This window comes from Callospermophilus lateralis, chromosome 3 (genome assembly GCF_048772815.1).
Source record: "Callospermophilus lateralis isolate mCalLat2 chromosome 3, mCalLat2.hap1, whole genome shotgun sequence".
In the NCBI taxonomy this organism is placed as follows: domain Eukaryota; kingdom Metazoa; phylum Chordata; class Mammalia; order Rodentia; family Sciuridae; genus Callospermophilus; species Callospermophilus lateralis.
Genome location: NC_135307.1, coordinates 130,564,502 through 130,582,833, shown reverse-complemented (window position 1 = coordinate 130,582,833; position 18,332 = coordinate 130,564,502). Strand labels below are relative to the sequence as shown.

At 36.5% G+C, this 18,332-nt stretch overlaps 2 protein-coding genes across 8 annotated transcripts in view; one reads left to right on the top strand and one right to left on the bottom strand.

Annotated features, from left to right (window-relative positions):
• Nucleotides 1–744: 744 nt before the first annotated feature.
• LOC143394204 (stabilizer of axonemal microtubules 1-like) lies at nt 745–4,851 on the bottom strand. Its single transcript, XM_076848767.1, has 2 exons — nt 4,811–4,851; nt 745–928 (listed from the first exon to the last, which is right to left on the bottom strand). The coding sequence occupies exons 1-2, from the start codon at nt 4,846–4,848 to the stop codon at nt 745–747; spliced, it is 222 nt and encodes a 73-aa protein (XP_076704882.1). The 5' UTR covers nt 4,849–4,851.
• Nucleotides 4,852–5,004: 153 nt separating this feature from the next.
• Nucleotides 5,005–18,332, top strand: part of Efl1 (elongation factor like GTPase 1) — a 143,752-nt gene continuing 130,424 nt past the window's right edge. For 6 of the 7 annotated variants that reach the window (XM_076848765.2, XM_076848761.2, XM_076848766.2 and 3 more), the window contains exons 1-4: nt 5,005–5,102; nt 5,817–5,920; nt 8,781–8,848; nt 11,025–11,109. In XM_076848765.2, the coding sequence (XP_076704880.1) occupies nt 5,830–5,920; nt 8,781–8,848; nt 11,025–11,109 (244 nt within the window). In that variant the 5' untranslated portion in view covers nt 5,005–5,102; nt 5,817–5,829. Of the gene's footprint in view, nt 5,103–5,509; nt 5,621–5,816; nt 5,921–8,780; nt 8,849–11,024; nt 11,110–18,332 lie in introns of all 7 variants that reach the window. The other variant, XM_076848760.2, reaches the window with a different exon arrangement.

The following is an 18,332-nucleotide window of genomic DNA, read 5'->3' as shown; positions in this document are numbered from 1 at the left end:
ATGTAATGAACGTACCTTGAAAATTTACACTGAGGAATTTTATGTAGACTGAAAACTAGGTGAGGTGTAGAGAAGATTTTTCCAAGAGACAATCAAGTTGAGATTTACAGACTGAATGGGTATTAAACTAGGGAAGGAGAGGGGAAAAATTCCAGGTAGAAAAAAATTATTATCTTGGAAGGATTTGAGGCATGGGAAACCTGGCATTTTATAGGAAACAACAACAACAAAAAAAGGCCTACAGAATGGAAACATAAAATAAACTAGAGAAGCAAGTAGGGAGTAAACCATGCAGGAATTGTGGAGGAATTTTGGACTATGTGAAACATAATGGGAAAGTTTTAAAGTATTTTCATCAGGACTTAACAGGATTGGATTTGCACTTTTAAAAGATCATCCTGGCCAACTGAAGTATTGAAAAGAGATAAGAAATGCAAAAACTAGAGAAGATACAGGCCTAAACACTAGGAAGCTACTGTTATCCTCTGGGTAGCAGTGACAGTGAAAAGTTAAAAAAAAGAACATGATATATTTTAGGGAATAAAAACAAATCAATAGAACATTTTATTTCCCTCTTTTCTTCTCAATTTGTTAACCTAACTTAAAGCTCATCTTTCTGTTTTTCTTGTGACTTAACTAGTTCTTGCTTCTTGGATTTGTTTAACTTAAATCAACTACCTATATTTAATAGCTAGAAAAGAAGAGTTGAGAAAAATATAAGTAAAGCAAGTAATTGTGCAATATTTACTTAAATGTAGTTACTCCTTCCATTTTACCACGGCATGCTCGAAACTCTTGCTTAGGTTTAAGACTCTGTGGTGGAAGAACATTGCCATACATGGGATACTTTTCCAAGTATTCAGTTGTGGGGCAAGACAAGCCAAAATTTTCATAAATCCTTGTGGTTCCATGTGGACAATGATGTCGCCTGTGCAAACAAAAAACTGAAAGATTATTTTGCCTTAAAAAAACACTTTGTGTGATTATTAATCAGAGACAGACCTCCAATGACTCAGAACACAAAAACTTTAGAGCAGCTTTCCTAGACAACCTGTTCCCTTTGCAATGATGTTTAAAAAAAGCAGTATCCTTACATGGTAGAAATATTGTCTTGTTAATTTACAGACCTGAGAAGCCAACAAGTAATTTCCTAGACCCCATGCAGACCAGTTGCATATATAATTTAGGTTTCAGCTATTTCATGTACTCACGTATGAGACTCTGATTTAGAACAGAGCTACATAAGGAGAAAAGCAGGGCACCACATTCATTTTGCTTGTATGGATTGAGGTAGAGACAAAGAGAGTTTGGGGTCAGTTAGGCAGTCCCCTGATTTTCAAGGTGATTCCCTGACTTGGCAGCTTTCTGACTTTGGTAGAGTTGAGTGGTTCTGGAGGCTACAGCTCTGTTACAGTGTTCTGATTGTGGCAGAGTTAGCAGTTCCCTTCATGGTCCAGGGCTACAGTGAGATTTTCAGGTACTTTTCTTCCTTGGAATCTTGGTTTGAAAATGGTTTCAGTTCTTTCAAGTGAATTATATATACTCCATATATACAGTTAATTTTTGCCTACACTAATCAGAATATATTCCCCATAACTAAGAGCCCTAAATAACACATTAATGCTTTTTAAAAAATGGACATTTTGGTCAACCACAAATCACATATACAGTGATAGTCCAATGAGATTATGTTGTCTGGTGACATCATAGCCATCTTAGTTTGTGTAAGTATATTCTTGATGTTCACACAATGGTTAAATCTCCTAATGATCAATTTCTCAGAATGTATCCTCATCCTTAGGTGATATATGAACAGATATCATATAAACTAATAGGATAGAGTTGTTGAAAAATATGAGGTTGACCTCTATGAATGACTGTTGGAACATGGTAAGACAGGAAATAGTTAAAGGGGAGGGCGTTGTGGTAGAATAGTATGCAATGAATACTCTCTTTTTTAAAAATAAATAAAAACTATGTATGAAAAACAAGTGTTAAAAAATATACAGGGTTTTCATTATAATTTTTCAGTGCACAATTAGTAAAAGAGATAAAACCTTTTAAAAATAAAACTAATAAAACCACAAACAAATAAAAAAGTAAAACCACATTATTCTGAAATAAGGTCAGTTTCTCAGGTCTGGTATCATTTGGAGACTCCAGGCCATGGGGGAGGGTTGTAAAGCTGAACCTAAAGAAAATGTATATACCCTGCAGATGAATCATGGTGGACGGCATGAAGAATTATAGTGTAAGGAAAACAGGTGGTGTCACAGGATGTCCAAGAAACTCTGAAATCAGAAGGATCAAGAGATTAGGGAATATCAACTGAACATGGTGGTTGTGGTAAAGTGCTGAAGTGATTTAGTGTCACACATAGTCAAGACTCTTAGAAGTAGAAGCAGGGTACACAGGTCATGCAAGCATAGAGGTGCTGTTATAGCTGAATGATTTATAAGAACCAAGTCCAATCTTTGGAATTTGTCATGTTTTTAGTTTTATTTTCCATGAAAAAATACATTCATATTTTAACAAACAGTGTTGAAGAATTATACAGGAAAGAAAAAGCCTTTAATCCTGATATTTCCAAATTTTTTCTTATTTCTGCTTTTTAAAGTTTTATAGGAGGCTATAATCTGTAACTTTTTATGAACTTTGCTATATTAGCTTAAATTACTAACTTTTCAAATTTTTACAAGATTAAAGATAAAGATTTAGTTAATTTATACCATTCTCATTCACTTCCTACATATATGGTCATTCATTCGTTCAACAAATATATAATGAGTAAAAATCTCAGTATTGAGGACAGTATTAAGATAGAAAATTCTGTGTCTTACTTGAATTTACACCCTTGATAGGGGTGAAGAGAGAAAAAAATATATAGAATATCCTAAGTACAATGGGAAGAGAAAAGAAGCAGGGAAGTGGGATATAGTGTGGAGGTGGGGCAAAGTATGACATTTGAACAAAGGTTTCAATGACAGACTCTTTCATCATATTTGAGCAAAGATCTGAATGAGCCACACTTTTTTCTAGCATCCCCCATTTCTGATTTCTAACATAAGAGAACCCCACCATAGTTTAACAAGCATAAAAACATCATGTGTGCATTGTATAAAAAAATACATTAGAGATGGATGGTTGCTTCAACTTTTTAAAGAATAAAATAGATGTGTGAAACTATTAATTTTCATAGTATAAGTGAAAAAAATAAAAGACTCAACCAGCAAATGGACATTTAGCAGAAACAGGTCAAAGCTTCCCTGAAAAGGTCTTCGGATGATCTTAATCTTCTAGAGAAAGGAAATTTATTGAAATATTAACAAACCTGTTTTCTTGTTCTTTTGCCTCTTTTATATCAAGCAGGTAGTCAGGACCTTTATATAATCCCTTGTTGAAGAGATTTCAGCAGGAGGGAGAAATTGCTTCAAGTCAACAAATTTTCATGCTTTTTGCAAAAGAAACAGTTCATGGAAGAGATGAAATAATGCATTTCTAATGGGAGGTGAAATATAGTTGTCTTTTAGGTCACAAAAATAAATAAAAGAAGGAAGAGTAAAAATCTGCCTTCTGCTGCCAAACCAAGTGAGAAGTTAAAAGGCAGAGTAGAAGGGGCTCTGAGAAGGGTGAGGAATCTTTGCCAGTGTCAGTATCTCAGGAAGTGGCCAGATTTCAAAAGAGTTGGTTGAGTGGAGCCTTGTAACTACAAGTTTGTAGCTTCCTCAAGGATTCTTACACACGAGAGTATAAGAATAAAACTAGCAGAGATCCTGCTCTTGAAAGAAATATATGAGCTTCATTAAAGGACTTTTCAGTGGGAGATCATACCGATGTTCAAAGGTCAGAAGGAACTCTTTTATTGGCAATGCTTTAGTTCCTTGGATCATTATACTGCTTGAAGAAAATGTAGCCCCCGACACAATGAAGACTGAATTTTCTGACATAAGATGGGAAGAAACTTAGGTTGATTATAATTAAAAAAAAAAAAAAAACAAGAAAAAAAAACCTTCTTGCACACGAGAGTTTGAAGATTCCTATCTCAAAAGTCATATATTAACTAATCTATATGTAATTATAAAGTGTTTATTATGAAAATAGTAGACAAACTGCTTTCCATCAACATGCAGGTGTTTTCCCTTTTAAGAGTATTAAGAAATAGCAAGGAATTGGCATATATTTATCTAGCAAATAATGATCTCATCCCTGGGTCAACAGTGAAGCAGGGGAAGGAAGGAAAAGAGTGTGTTTATAGGTAGTGGAAGGTTGTTAGGCAGGACTCACAGACGAGTTCTGGGTTTCAGGATGGGAACTACAGCCTTACCTGTCAGGCAGATTCCAAATGAGGGCCGCCTGGACAGAACCGGAATATGGGAATAAGGTTTGGGTTGGAGGATGGAAAGCTGGAGATGAAAGAATGTGTAATACTGGTTGCCAACTAATGGTTTTGAACACTGTTCGTTTAAATTAAATAATAATAATAATAATAATAATAATAATGATTATTATTATTATTATTATTTATTATTCTAGTGGGGCATGCACTCACCAGTCGGATCCACCGCTTACCAGCCTTACAACCGTCGCGGCTTCACTTTCTGTTTACTGGCCCAGATGCTATTCCAATTTGTATAAAGAAACTAAAAACTAGTTTCTAGCTACAAAGAAGAAACATTGTACCCCAACCCAGCCAAAGAGGGGGCGTCGCTGCACCGCCCCTCCCGGTGTGCGGGGGTCGAGATGGGGGTGCCCGAAGGGCCACTGGGTCCCCTAAGGTCTCCCGGCCCGCCGCTGTGCCAACCATTCTTACCCGCAGGTACAGATCTGACACAAACACTTGCTCCTCATGTTTTCGGCTCGCTGCAAGATCCGCAGCGCACCTTTATCTACAGCGCCCACCGTCGTCTAGGCGACCGCGGGATCCCGGCAACTGACGCGGCGCCGACTTCCGGTGGCGCCGAGACGCCGGCGGGTCAGAGGTCGCGCGTCAGCCAGCCCCGCCCCCAGAACGCAGGCGTTCAGGCCTGCGGAGCCCTAGCTGAAGCGTGCGGTGTTGGGCAGAGAGCCGGAGCTGGTGAGGAGGGCCCCCCCGCGTGCTGGCGGTAAGGAGGGACTTGGGCTGAGGGGATGGGGGCGGCGTGGGGGAGACCCGTCGTGAGCCGACGCGGCGTGCATCCAGCTGTAGCTCCCACCCGGGGCCAGAGGCTTTTCCGTGTGGACTTGGGGGTCCTTAAAATTTTGAGCATCAAACCCTACGAATCTGGGGCCCCTCGAAGACGGGGCATGTGGAGTTGAGACTTTTCATTTGGAAAGGGAAGAAAGATCGGCAGTGCACCTGTTTGGTTCATAAGCACGTGACTCAAAACTTTTTCAGGCTCTACGCAGTGTTTTACCGCGGATAAAAGGGAGCTAGAATAATAGAACGAGGGGTTTCGGGGAAGGGAGAGACGTCAACATCTTCTCTTCCTGCTGCATTTGACCCTTTTTATGGTTGTTGTTGGCCTGGAAGAGTTGGTCAGAGTACGAATCCATGGTTGGGGCTACTGGTGTCACTGCACCCAGCACCCAGGAGCTCCTTGATTCAACACAGCCTTCCCATCCAGAAGGATGAATATACTCCGTAAGTACAGTTTATTGACTTTCAAGCTGGTCTTGGGCCTGGATTGGTATGTCTCATCTATAAACGTTCATTTGAGTCTTGGTTTAAGGGATCTGAGAAATCTTTTTCAGCTCCCAGCACTTAAATTTCTTTTTCCCTTGCCTGGACCTAACAGCCCTTGTGTCATTTGTAATACATCTTTTATTTTTAATCACAGGAAGTGAGCAACCATGGTGCTCAATAGTTTGGATAAGATGATTCAACTCCAGAAAAACACTGCTAATATCAGGAATATATGTGTTTTGGCTCATGTTGACCATGGTAAGAACCTTTTTTAAATGGCTAGTTTTCATTAATAGACAAGGCATGTCTCAGTAAATTGAACCTGTGGGCAGTCTTAGCCTTTTAAAAGGAGTAAGACTGCCCACAGTCTTGTGATGTCAAGGACGCATGCTGTAAAACATATGATATGAACATGGTTAACTATTTATTAGCATTTTTCTATGTAGTGATTTGTTCCTAAATCAGAACTTCGGTTTTTGTTTAAATATGAAAAACTTTTGAAATGACTTTGTTTGTAAAACAGCTGTAATCTTGATATTGTGTCCTTAGAGCCTTTGTTATGTGATCCTATTTCAAATATTTATTGAACATCTGCCAAGTTCAAGGAATTTTGGTAGGTATATCAGGACACAGACATTTATGAGTGGGACACCTTTCCCATATCCTATTGAGGAAGCTTTAGGAATGAAGCAGGCAAAATGAGAAAAAGTAGACTGTGACCACTGAGAAAACTAGAGGATTGGGAAGCTAGAGGTGGGTTAACCCTCTATGTCCCAGAATCCCACATACAGGACAAAATTTTTATTGGTGTCCTATATATGGGATGCTGGGACATAGTGAGTTAAGAAAAGGTTTCACAGCATAATTAATATCAGAGATGATCTTTGAAGGCGGTCTGAGGATGACAAATGGAGACAAACATTATAAGTGACAATATGTCAGCCTGGGAAGAAGAAAATACATGTGGCTGAAGCCCAGGACACTATAAATGCAAGAATAGCTAAGCATGATACACGTGATTTACATAGATATTGCTGTAACACCATAGCCCTGCTTCATGCTAATCCCGCTATTGGTTTCAGACCCCTTCTGAGTTCTGGTTGCTGAGGCAAAATAATTGGAAAGGGCATGCGAAATAAAACTTATATACCATCCTTCATAGCCACTGGGCTGTATGTAAGTTAGGGGTTAAGTGCTTCAGCTCTGGAGTTAGACATCCTGAATTTATTTTCAACTTCATTTTTAAGTTTCTTTGCCTTCTTGAATTTCAGTATGCAGCATATGTATACCAGATGAAAATCATAGCTATCTTATAGGGATTAAATGTGATGATAAAGAGAATCCCTTGGCAGGAAGTTAAATACTTCATTATGAAAATGATCATTAACATTTTTTATGAGGACATGGGAGCCATTAGCAGAAAAAAAAATAAAACTAAGTTTGATATAGTCAAATAGTAGATTAGATTAAACAGGTAGAGTGCTTAGGATTGATTTAAAGGCAGAAAAGAGGTTAGGTGGTTGTAGATCACCTTATAGGTGAAACCAACTGAGAATGAGTTGTACATACAAATCCAATGACTTACCCTGCTGTCCCCAGAGCTTTTGTAATTATACGACACACGTTTTGAAGCCACAAAATCTGATAAGTTGTTTATCTTTGTGAATTAAATCATGTGAAAAGTCAGTGGTGTGCATATTTGCAGAGCAATTTATTTTAAATTTCTTCTTTAAAATTGTTAAATGGGTACTATCTTAGAAAACCTTTAATTCATATTCATTCAACTATTTATTGAGTCTTTTTTTTTAAATATTGTTTTAGTTACAGATGAACACAGTACCTTTATTTTATTTATTTATTTTTATGTGGTGGTGCTGAGGATCTAACCCAGTGCCTCATACTACCACTGAGCCACCCCCCAACCCTTGTATGTCTTTCATATGCCAAGCATTACTCTGGTCCTAGAGTTACAGTCATAAATAAAGCAAAGTCCCTGCTTTCTTGGTACATGGAAAGAGCATGATTTTCATGCCTAGAATGAATTCTACTTTATTGGGTAGCAGGAAAGTGATGCTCTAGTGTTATATGCTAACACATAACCTTCACATGGCAAATAGATAACATATTATTAAAAATCTTCAGTATTCCTACTGATTGGTCTCTGGTTTGAATTATTATATGGAATTCATAGTTTTGTTGAAGTTCATGGAGTGTAATAAGGACTTGTCTTGAAGAGAAAATCTTTTCGTTTTGTTAGACCAACCCATCTGTAGTAATTATCATATACTTCTGGAATTCTTTAAACAAAGTTACTTATTTATATCCCTTGAAATTTTGTAAACTTTAGTAGTAGTCTGTTTGATAAAGGTAACTACAATTATATACTTAAGTATACAAAGAAGTTTTTTTTTTATTATAAAGTAAATTCTAGGTTTATATTTGGATACTGTTTATATATGTTACAGAGTAGATGATTATCTTCCACAGCTTATATTGCAATAGTAATAGATATGGGTAAATTTCCTTAGTAAATAAGTATTAACAACTAACACATACCAGTTAGGGCTTGCATGGGGAAACGTGGCAGAAGACTATTGTTCTTGATGATATCGTTAATGATATTTTAATATTACATTTCAATGATATATTGATGATATTCTGTTGTTTGTTGATGATATATTACCTGATATTATACCTTTCAGAGACATTGAACATGTTTTCTGTCTTTATCATTCTGTACTTTCAGGGGCTTCAGTTTATAAGCATGATTAGCTATTGTGAATACGGGATGACTGATATAATAATTGTGATTAACCTGACCAAATTCATATAGGACAGATTTTAGTAGCTATAAAATTTGACAGTTATGTTCTCTTTTGGATTGGCATAGTGATTACACCAGTATGGAGTACTAGCCTCTATGTCTTTCCAGATGATATTCTGTTTAGAAGTCTATAAAATTCTTAAAATATATCTTTTGTCTTATGTCATCTGGCATAGGTAAATAAAAGATCCTTGATAAACTAATTCTTATGATCAGACATTAAATTTGTGAGTTAGTCTATCCCCCAATCCCCTCTAAAAACTACATAGATTTTAATTTATGTTATTTTAACAGGAAAAACTACTCTTGCTGATTGTCTTATATCTAGTAATGGGATCATCTCCAGCCGTCTGGCAGGCAAGGTATGTTGTTATGTTTAATAAACACTTGTCACATTTCAGTGAGTGTACAATATTATAAGCTGTTTGCAGTGTTCTCCAGTAATCTAAAAGAGTATAAGACATAATCCTGCATCTCAGAATCTATTATGCAAAATAAAATAGATGTTGAGAAAAATAGTTATTTTTATATTGCTTTGTATTACTTTATATAGTTCAAATTATAAGGAGTTTTTATATTAAGTCAAATAATATACAATTGTGAGAGATTTTACAAAGAAGTTCTTCACTGGTCAATGAATTAGGTGGTTTGAAAGGCACAGAAACCATTAAGTGGTGGGAAATAATGTGGGTAAGGCTTTTGTGTTATGCTTGATTTGAGTGGACCCTTTGCCTAAGACCAGTGGGAGAGAAAATGTACCAATGGAACATGTCAGATTGCAGAAGATCTTGAAGGTTAACCTAAGTATCATATAAGTGCCATAGGAAGGCTTCTTAAGCCTGAGGATCATAATGAAAATAATGTTTTAGGAAATGAATTGAAAAAGATCTTTCTTTCTGGCTGTGAGTTTCTAGCTTGGAATAATTTACTTTGCAGTAGAAAAATAAAGAGATGTTCCTCTTTTTAATGAATCTAGGATATATAGCTTGTAGGATTTATCAAGTGACAGGGAATAGATGAGGAGGTGGAGAAGCAAAAGTGAATTAATAGAGTAGACAAGGAGAAAGAAAGGTAGAATTGGGCACCTGAGACCATCTTATGAAGTGGAGTATAAGAATGAAGTGCTTGTGCTTTTCCCACCTGGGAACATAGAACTATAGTCATTCTAAAGTAAGAAGATGGAAGAAAATAATAAAGTTAGTGAAGCAGAAAATAGACATTTTATAGAAAGGATCATGTTAACCAAAATCACAGCTAATAAATATAAAAATGATGGACATATCATACATTTAGAGTGAACCCAAATACTAACTATGGAGTTTAGTCACATATCAATATTGATTAATCAGTTGTACAAGTATACCATACCATTCAATAACAAAAGATATAAATAACGGAGGAAACTATGTTGTGAGGATGGTTTGTGGGACCCTTTATACTTTCGAGTGTTTCTATAAACTTAAAATTGCCCTAAAAATATCAAGTCTGCTAATTAAAATTATTAGCAGTGTAGACAATTCATGATTATCACAACTAGAAAATTTGTTTTTAATTTATCATTGTTGAGGCATATGGTACCTTTGGTCAGCAAATGTCCTTACTGTGGCTCACTGTACTTTGGAAGTATATGAAGTATAGTGTATAAAAGGATGTTTGCATGAATTACTTAAAAAATTCATACAGTTGACAAATATCATCAAGATTCATCAAGAAGAATAGAAAAGAGGCAGAAATAAATGATATTAGGGAAAGAAAAATGCTGCAGATTAAAAAAGTTAATGAGGGGCTGTGGCTATGGCTCAGTGGTAGAGTACTTGCCTTGCACTATGTGGGGCACCAGGTTTGATCCTCAGCACCAGATAAAGATAAATAAAGATATTGTGTCCATCTATAATTAAAAAGTATTTTATAAAAAGCTAATGAGATCGATGGCATAAAGAATCTCATTATTAAGTATAATTGTAGTGCACCAGTATAGAATGTATATAAACACACTCTCAGGCAAAGATAATGATAGGATATAATAAACAGCTTTAAATAATCTTAAATGTGATGAAATGTAAAAATAGTAACTTACTAAAATTAGACTTAAGAAATAGAAAACTAGAATAATTCTGTAGTATTTTAAGAAATCAAATGGCTGGCAAAAATCCTTATACAAAGAAAAAGCCCAGATGATTTAACTGTCCAGTTCTCTCAGATATTAAAGGAACAAGTAATTTCAGTTCTACTTGAACCATTCAAAAATACAGGGAAGAAAAACTTAACAACAGGGAATACTCTCCAAGTCATATGAATGGAATAACAGACCAAGTCTGTTAAAGATAGTTCCAGACAAGAAAAATCTCATGCCAACCTTATGATTGTGGATTAAAAAATTATTAATAAACAGAACAGCATTATATAAAGATTTACTTCTTATAGCCCAATAGGTTTACTCAAGAATTCAAGATTGACTTAATATGTAATTTTATCATAATAATGGATTAAAGGGAAAAGATCATGAACAATAAGATGCATATGTTGCGTTTTTTCTAGCTAAGGTACATGGACAGCAGAGAAGATGAACAGATCCGAGGGATCACTATGAAATCCAGTGCTATTTCCCTACATTATGCAAAAGGTAAATTAACCAGTGTTTTAAAGAAAAAATAGCAATTAATCTTTCTTATCCTCCTTTTCCTTTTTGAATTAGTTGCATGCCTCAGTTTCTTTCTTTTATATTCTATATATTTAATGCTGGCCTCTCAAAATGATCTGTTATCAGAGTCAGGCTATCCAGGCTTGGATGCAGTTGGGGACCTCTGATTGTCTTGAGGGCAGAAGACTGACAATTTGCACTTGCCCCTCTTCACCAGTGATAGTATGGATTTCTTCACCAGGAAAATCAGGAGTCCAATGCCTTGTTGACTCAGCCTTAGTGTTCCATTTCCTGGCTGGACTGGTTCTGCCCCATGGCCTGTTTATTAAATTTAGAATCTTAACTGTGGGTTGCCATGATCAGTACTAGCTTGTTATTTTCAAATGAGGATGTCATTTTAATAATAATACTTCTGGGAATTTACCTGGAAGAAATAGTCAAAACAAGTGTGTGAGATACATGTTCACTAATACCTAAAGTTTTGTATTAATGAAGAGAAGTGCCAACAACCTAAGTGTCAGTAGGAAAATGGTTAAATAAACTGGTATATTCATGCTGTGAAATATGCAGGTGTTATATGCTTGATCTATGTGTAATTATATAGAAAAATGATGTTAACAGATAAGAAAAAACAAGTTGCAGAATTTTTTTTTTGTAAGATATGAATGCATTTGGGTAATAAAAATATGCATGCAGATAAAGGTATCTGGAAGCATACATACCCAATCCTACATATTAGTTATTTCCAGGAGCTGGATTATGGCAAAATTTGCACTTTTTCAAAATATTTATATTTGTACTGTTAGAAAACTTTACACAAAATATGTACTTTTGTAATTTGAAGAAAATAATAAAGTTATATTTAATTTCCCTAATGGAGTGGCCTCTGGTTCATCCTTCCCAGTATCATACCTCTGACATTGACACCAAGCCATATACTGTGAGGTGTGGCTATTCTCTTTTACATAGTCTTAAAAATATTTTTGTACCAAACCAAATTTGAAGCTGTTAAGCACATGAATTCCCATTGTTTACATTTGAAGGTGTGGATATCTTTACTCAGAGAACCAGAGAATGGGGCAAAGATCTTCACATCCCAAGTTGCTAGGATTATAGGCCAGCAGTGTCATTGCACCCAACTAAGATCTATTCCTTAATTTTTAATTTAGATGGACACAATATCTTTATTTAATTATTTTTATGTGGTGTTGAGGATCTAAGTCAACTAGGCAAGCGCTCTGCCACTGAGTTGCAACCACAGTCCCAAGATCTATTACTTCTTATTATTTTATAAATTTCAAGAGATTTGTAGCCTTTTATCTTCTGTATTTATATTATTTTTTGGTTTTTAGTTGAAAATTCCTCTAGTGTCAATTTTAATTGCTGTGTTCTGGACTTTGTCTCTAGTTACCCTTTTTTCAGGTTTAACTTATATACTATAAAATTGACCCTTTCCAATTCAATTGTCTTTCTGGTGTAGTATTGTAGGAGAGTGGCCATTGGCTACTGGGAGTTGACTGGTCTAACTTTTTGCCAAGCTCTTTGACTTTGGACAGCTCGTTCTCATATTGTTTTAGATGTTTCCTAGATTGCACGGAACAGAGATTTATACTAGCTTGGAGTGGGATAGCTTATTGAAAGAACATGTGTAAAATGATAAAACATTAATCTTGTTGGAGTGACATCTTGCAGAAATTGGAGTCATATTTTAATTCTGATTCCAAGATAATCCTGTAGACTACGTTCAGTGAAAGTTTATAGATCCTCCCCCTAGAATTCTACCGTTGTCCTTTGGTTTGGTTGTCTGTTTATATCTCTTATTATTATACTATGTAAGCATTTGCCTACTTGTCAAATCTTCATCTGTATACACTTCACCTTGTCCCAACTCCTTATTCCTACTCCTATTCCTCCTCCTCCTCACTCCCTTTACTTTTTATGTTGAATACTGCTTTCTCTCTTGTGTTTTTCTGAGCACAGAATTTCAGGATTAGGCCATGTGCCCAGCTTTTGCTTTTGTGCCAGTTCATTGCAAATGAATTGTTAACTTGGGATTTACCCAATGGGTTGGTTGCCCTTGGTTTGGATATTCACCTCCTAGTCAAATCAGTGAATGTTGGAGAGGAGTCATAAAGTATCCAACATGTTTCTATATGAACATGGCCTGCTCTTTACAAGGGACGTGGGTAGGCTGTCTCCATAGTTAACAATGGAGAGCCTTATTTTCCAGATCTACAAAGTGAGCAATATAAGTTGGGAATATTGACTGAAACATATGCTCTCAGAACACCTAAGAGATGAGATAGATTTTCACCTGTACTTTAGTATTGATTTTCCAGAATGGGGCATTTTCTACTATGAAGATGGACAGACTGAAGGAGAATCTGGATGGGAAGGAACAGAGATTCTGAGTGTTGAGAAAACTCAGGTGACTTATAGACCATGCTTTCCTCTCCTTCCCACCCACTTCTGAATACTTTCTTAGTTGAGAATCAGTGTAGTGAATGGTAAGTGGTATTTTGTTTTTGTATTTTTTCAGTGCTGGGATCAAACCTGGAGCCTTGCAACATGGTAGGCAAGTTCTATACCACTGATCTAAAACCCCAGCCCACTTAATGTTAACATTTCATCCTTTCTGTGGTTCTGACTCTTAATTAAACCAGCTTCAATTTTTAAACTATTAGTCTAGTTTTAACAGATAAACTTACAACAATCATGCATATTATAGAAATGTTCTTGAAAACAAAGTGATGGTCTACTGTTTTGCAGGGAATTGGTTCTTCCTTGATAAAATGGAGCATCTCATCTTTACAGTTGTGACCAAAATTTACTACAAATATTGGGATCATTTTGTTAGACTTTGTTACTCTTTGTATTATACCCACTTCTCCTTGTGCCCCTCCTGCAAGGACACCATTCGTTTAGCATGTTATTTCAAGAGTTAGGAAATAACTCTCAACAGTATACATTCTATAAAAGAAGGAACATAGTGTCTTTGAATCCTTTAGTTTAGAATCCAGAAATAGAAGAGAAATAGATTCAAAGGGATTGAATGAATTGAAATTTGAATACTTTTATTTGAATAGTCTCAAAAGCTATATTGCTGCCATTTCTATTCTGTAGTCATTCTTATGTCTGTGGGCAAATATTGTTATTGTAGAACTTTTGAATTGAAATGTTTATTTTAATTCATCTTTTGAATATTTAAGAAAATTAACAAGTTTGTATTATAGAAAATTCAGTGTGTTATAGAATATAAAATAAAATATTAGAATGAATAGAAATCACTTTCAGTTTTATCCCGTTATTTTTTGTAACTTTTATATTTAATAGCAGTCAGAATTTTATGTGTGCACAGTTGCACACACTGTGACTATATAACTTAATTTCCCTTCCAGAGGACCGTACTTATTCTAATACCAGTGATTCAATGTGTTTAAGTACTATTTGATTACTTCTTGACATGTTGTTGGTGTTAGTACCTCTGTGTAAGTGAGACAGTCTGTGTGGGATTGTTAAAGACTAGAGAGTGAGGGCTGGGGGTATGGCTCAGTGGTGGAGTGCTTGCCTGGCCCATGTGAGACCCTAGGTTCAATCCCAGCACCGCCAAAAAAAAAAAAAAAAAAAAAAATTGAACATTTTTGGTAATTCTAAAAAATCTTGGCAACTTATTTAAAAATCATAAAATATCTTGTTGAACACTCTTCAGTGTGCTTTAGTTTATAAACTTACATTTATTAATCTCAGGTATATGAGATAGCTAACAACTTTGTTAACAGGACACTTGGGATTTACCCAAATGGCAGTCACATGTAGCCAGGATGTACTCTACATATGGAGATTGAAGATATACATCAGCTTTCTGTACCGAGGACCAAATGCAAATTCATCTTTTTTGTGAACATTTGTATTTGGGTTAGTGGTGGCGGGCAGGAGGAGGATTTATACCTGTGTGTTGTCAGCTCTGTAGATTTTACTCTTGGATGTTATTCTCCAGAGAGTAGGCCATGGGGAACTGACTTATGCCATCCTGGGTAACACAAGCCAGCATGTACCAGAAAATCTTCCTATTCAGATCTTTCCTTCCCTTCTCTCTGACTGTGTGACATTACTTTGTTGTCCTGATTACTTTATTCCTTTAGGACTGAGGCTAAGAGGGAAGTATTCTATTGTCCCTTATTTGACTAATAAGTCAGATATTTTCTAAGGCAATGAGTACTTTATTTTGTGAAGCATTTAGTTGGTGCCAGGCCAAAGAAAGTAGATAATGACAGTTTAATTTTGAGGTGGGTGTCTCATATGCATGGCTTTGTTTAATCCTTACAATAAGCTTGTGAGATTGAATTATCCTGGTTTTATTTATTTGAAAAATGGAGTTCAGGGATGGGGTTGTAGCTCAGTTGTAGAACACTTGCCTAGCATGTGTGAGGTACTGGGTTCAATACTCAGCACCACATATAAAAAAACAAAATAAAGGTCCATCAACAATTAAAATATATTTTTTAAAATGGTGTTCAGAGAAGTTAAGAAAGTTTCCCAAGCAAGGACAGAGAAGTTTCTAACGCATAGTAGTAGTCCTAGGAACCACATAATTACATTTCCAGCCTATTCAATTGGATCAGAAGTCTTTTGGAAGTTAGTCAGTCCAGGCCATGACTAATTCCTCCTGAAGATCTCTCCTTTCCACCACAAATTTCTCGGATTACTTATGGACATCTTATTGTGGCCAGCATTACCCACATCCCTGTTGTCCTTGGTCACTGCCCAAACTGTAAGCCACATGATCTGAACTCTCTTATACTCGCTCCCTATATCTCTTTGTAATTCTGATATCCTCCCTCACTCTGCCACTACTCCCTTCCTTACTAAAAATTATTCTGAAAACTTTCTAAGGTAAACAAACATCCCTCTATCTCAACATCTTTTTACTGATGTTCCCCCCTCCTCCTGCCTGGTTGTCTTCTTATAACACTGCTTTCCTTGTACTTCTTTCAAGTGAATGCTGCTCATTCTTTCATGTTCCTTGTATCTCTTGGTTAGAAGATGGGATTGGTGTTGTTCTTGTCCTGATACTGGTTCCGAAGCTTAATTCTTCTATCCTTACCCCTTATTTTCAGACTCAGTTATTTACCTTTGTTAGCACTGTCAAGTTCTGGTTAGGATCTCTGTTCAGGCTGACTTTGGCACCTTGCTCATAATTTTCCTTTTCATGTGAATCCTTCAAAGTGGCTTTTGGCATTCCTGATAATGACTTCTTCACCAGCTTGTCCTCTCTACAACTGTACTAATTCTCCACTTTCACACTCACTCTCATAGCTACTTTGTGGATTTTAGCATCACCTTTAGTATCCATCTATGACACTTCAAATTTAAATACTTCCATCTGGGCATAGGGATGCACTCTTGTAGTCCTATCTAGTTGGGAGGCTGAAGTGGGAGAATTGCTTGCTTTCTCCTTTATCTTTAGTTCTCCCAGTGTTTACCTGGGTAGTGAGGTCCCCATTATTTGACTTGATGAGGCTCCAGGTTTTTGAGCCCCATTAGCCTCCTCTGTTCACTTTGCCTCATATAGTTCAAACCTGTCATTTCACTGACAGTCTTGCCAACATCCTCAGTCACTTTGCTTCCTTGACTTTCTGTCATCCTCCTTCCAAAAAACTCTTTAACTTTGATAAGGCTAATTCTCTCTTTTTTTTCTGCTTATAGTCTAGGTTGTCACCTGGTCCTTGGGACTACAGGCTGACTTTCCTTATCTCCTGTTATGTTTGCTTATTCCCAAATAAGAATTTAACCTTCTTATCTCTTATGCTTTCATCACCTCCCCACCTCCCTTTTTTCACAGAAAAGAAGATTTCTCAACTACTTGCCACCGTACCTCAAAATGTAATAGTATCGGCATCTTTGCTTGCCTCCTGTAGTTGAAAAAGAGCTACGTTCTGGATTTATCTCCCATATATGATCTTTTCTCCTGTATCTTCCATCATTCTTTATATACGGGCTTCTAAACATCAGCTTTTAAGCATGCTCAAGCCTCCTTTTTCTTGGAAAATTTTTCAGTTCCAAGTCTCCTTCCTTCCTTGTCAGTGTTGTTCTATCTCTCACTTAGTTCTGATGATAGAAGCTACACCTTAATAGTACGGACACACATTGGCAATGTGAAATTGTGTGAAAGATAGCTGGACCTTACTCTGTGACACTCAGGATGATGTGGAATGGTTTTAAGAAGTGAACATCAATCTTTTTTCACTTCAGGGTTTCTCATTTGTATTTTTTATTTCCTTTCAAGTAAAAAGTGGCAATAAGTAATGGAACCAAGACACTGTGGACATGTGGACTAGATTCATAACCTATGCAGTAGCTTTGAAAGGTGTACAAGTTCTCAGTAATGTGAACCCAGTAATGAGTGACCAGTGTAGATTGGCATTATATAGGAAAACAAAACAAAATAATCAAAATGAAAAAACAAAGTGAGTAAGGCTAACCAAAATCAGAAGTGTTCCATACTTGGTACAGTTTTTTTCAGGTTGAAGGAAGGGATAGTTTATGGGAGAACCTAATTCTTGTGCCATTTGTGGTTATTTCTAGATCCTTTTTTCTTCCCTTTTCTCCGGAGTTAACCACAACCTCTGTTTTTTGTTTTTGTTTGTTTATCTTTTTTTGTGGGAGTAGTAATGGGAATTGAACCCAGGGGTCCTCTACCATGAAGCTACATTCCCTACCCTTTTCGTTTTTTATTTTGAGATAGTTTCACTATGTTGCCCATGCTGGCCTTAAACTTGTGCCCTCCCTGCTCGGCCTCACTGGAATTACAGATGTGCACAACTGTGCCTATTTACATTTTCTGTGGCACCTCTTTTTATGAGAGGGAGCTTCATTATCCTGTGACAATCACTATGATGATAAAAGGCATCATATTGTGCTTTACAAATCTGTCAAATAATAAACTATTAGTCTACTTTCTGTTATAAAAAAAATCTGAGATAATTAAAGAGGAAGGGTTTATTTTGGCTCATTTGTGGAGGTTTTAGTCCATGGTCAGCTGGCCCCATTACTTTTGAGTCTGTGGAGAGGCAGCACATCATGGCAGGTGCACATAGTAGAGAAAGCTGCTCATCTCATGGCAGCTGGGGCCTGAAAGAGAGGCCAGAGTCCCATGATCCCGATAAGGCACACCACAAGTGACCTAAGACCTCCTACTAGGCTCT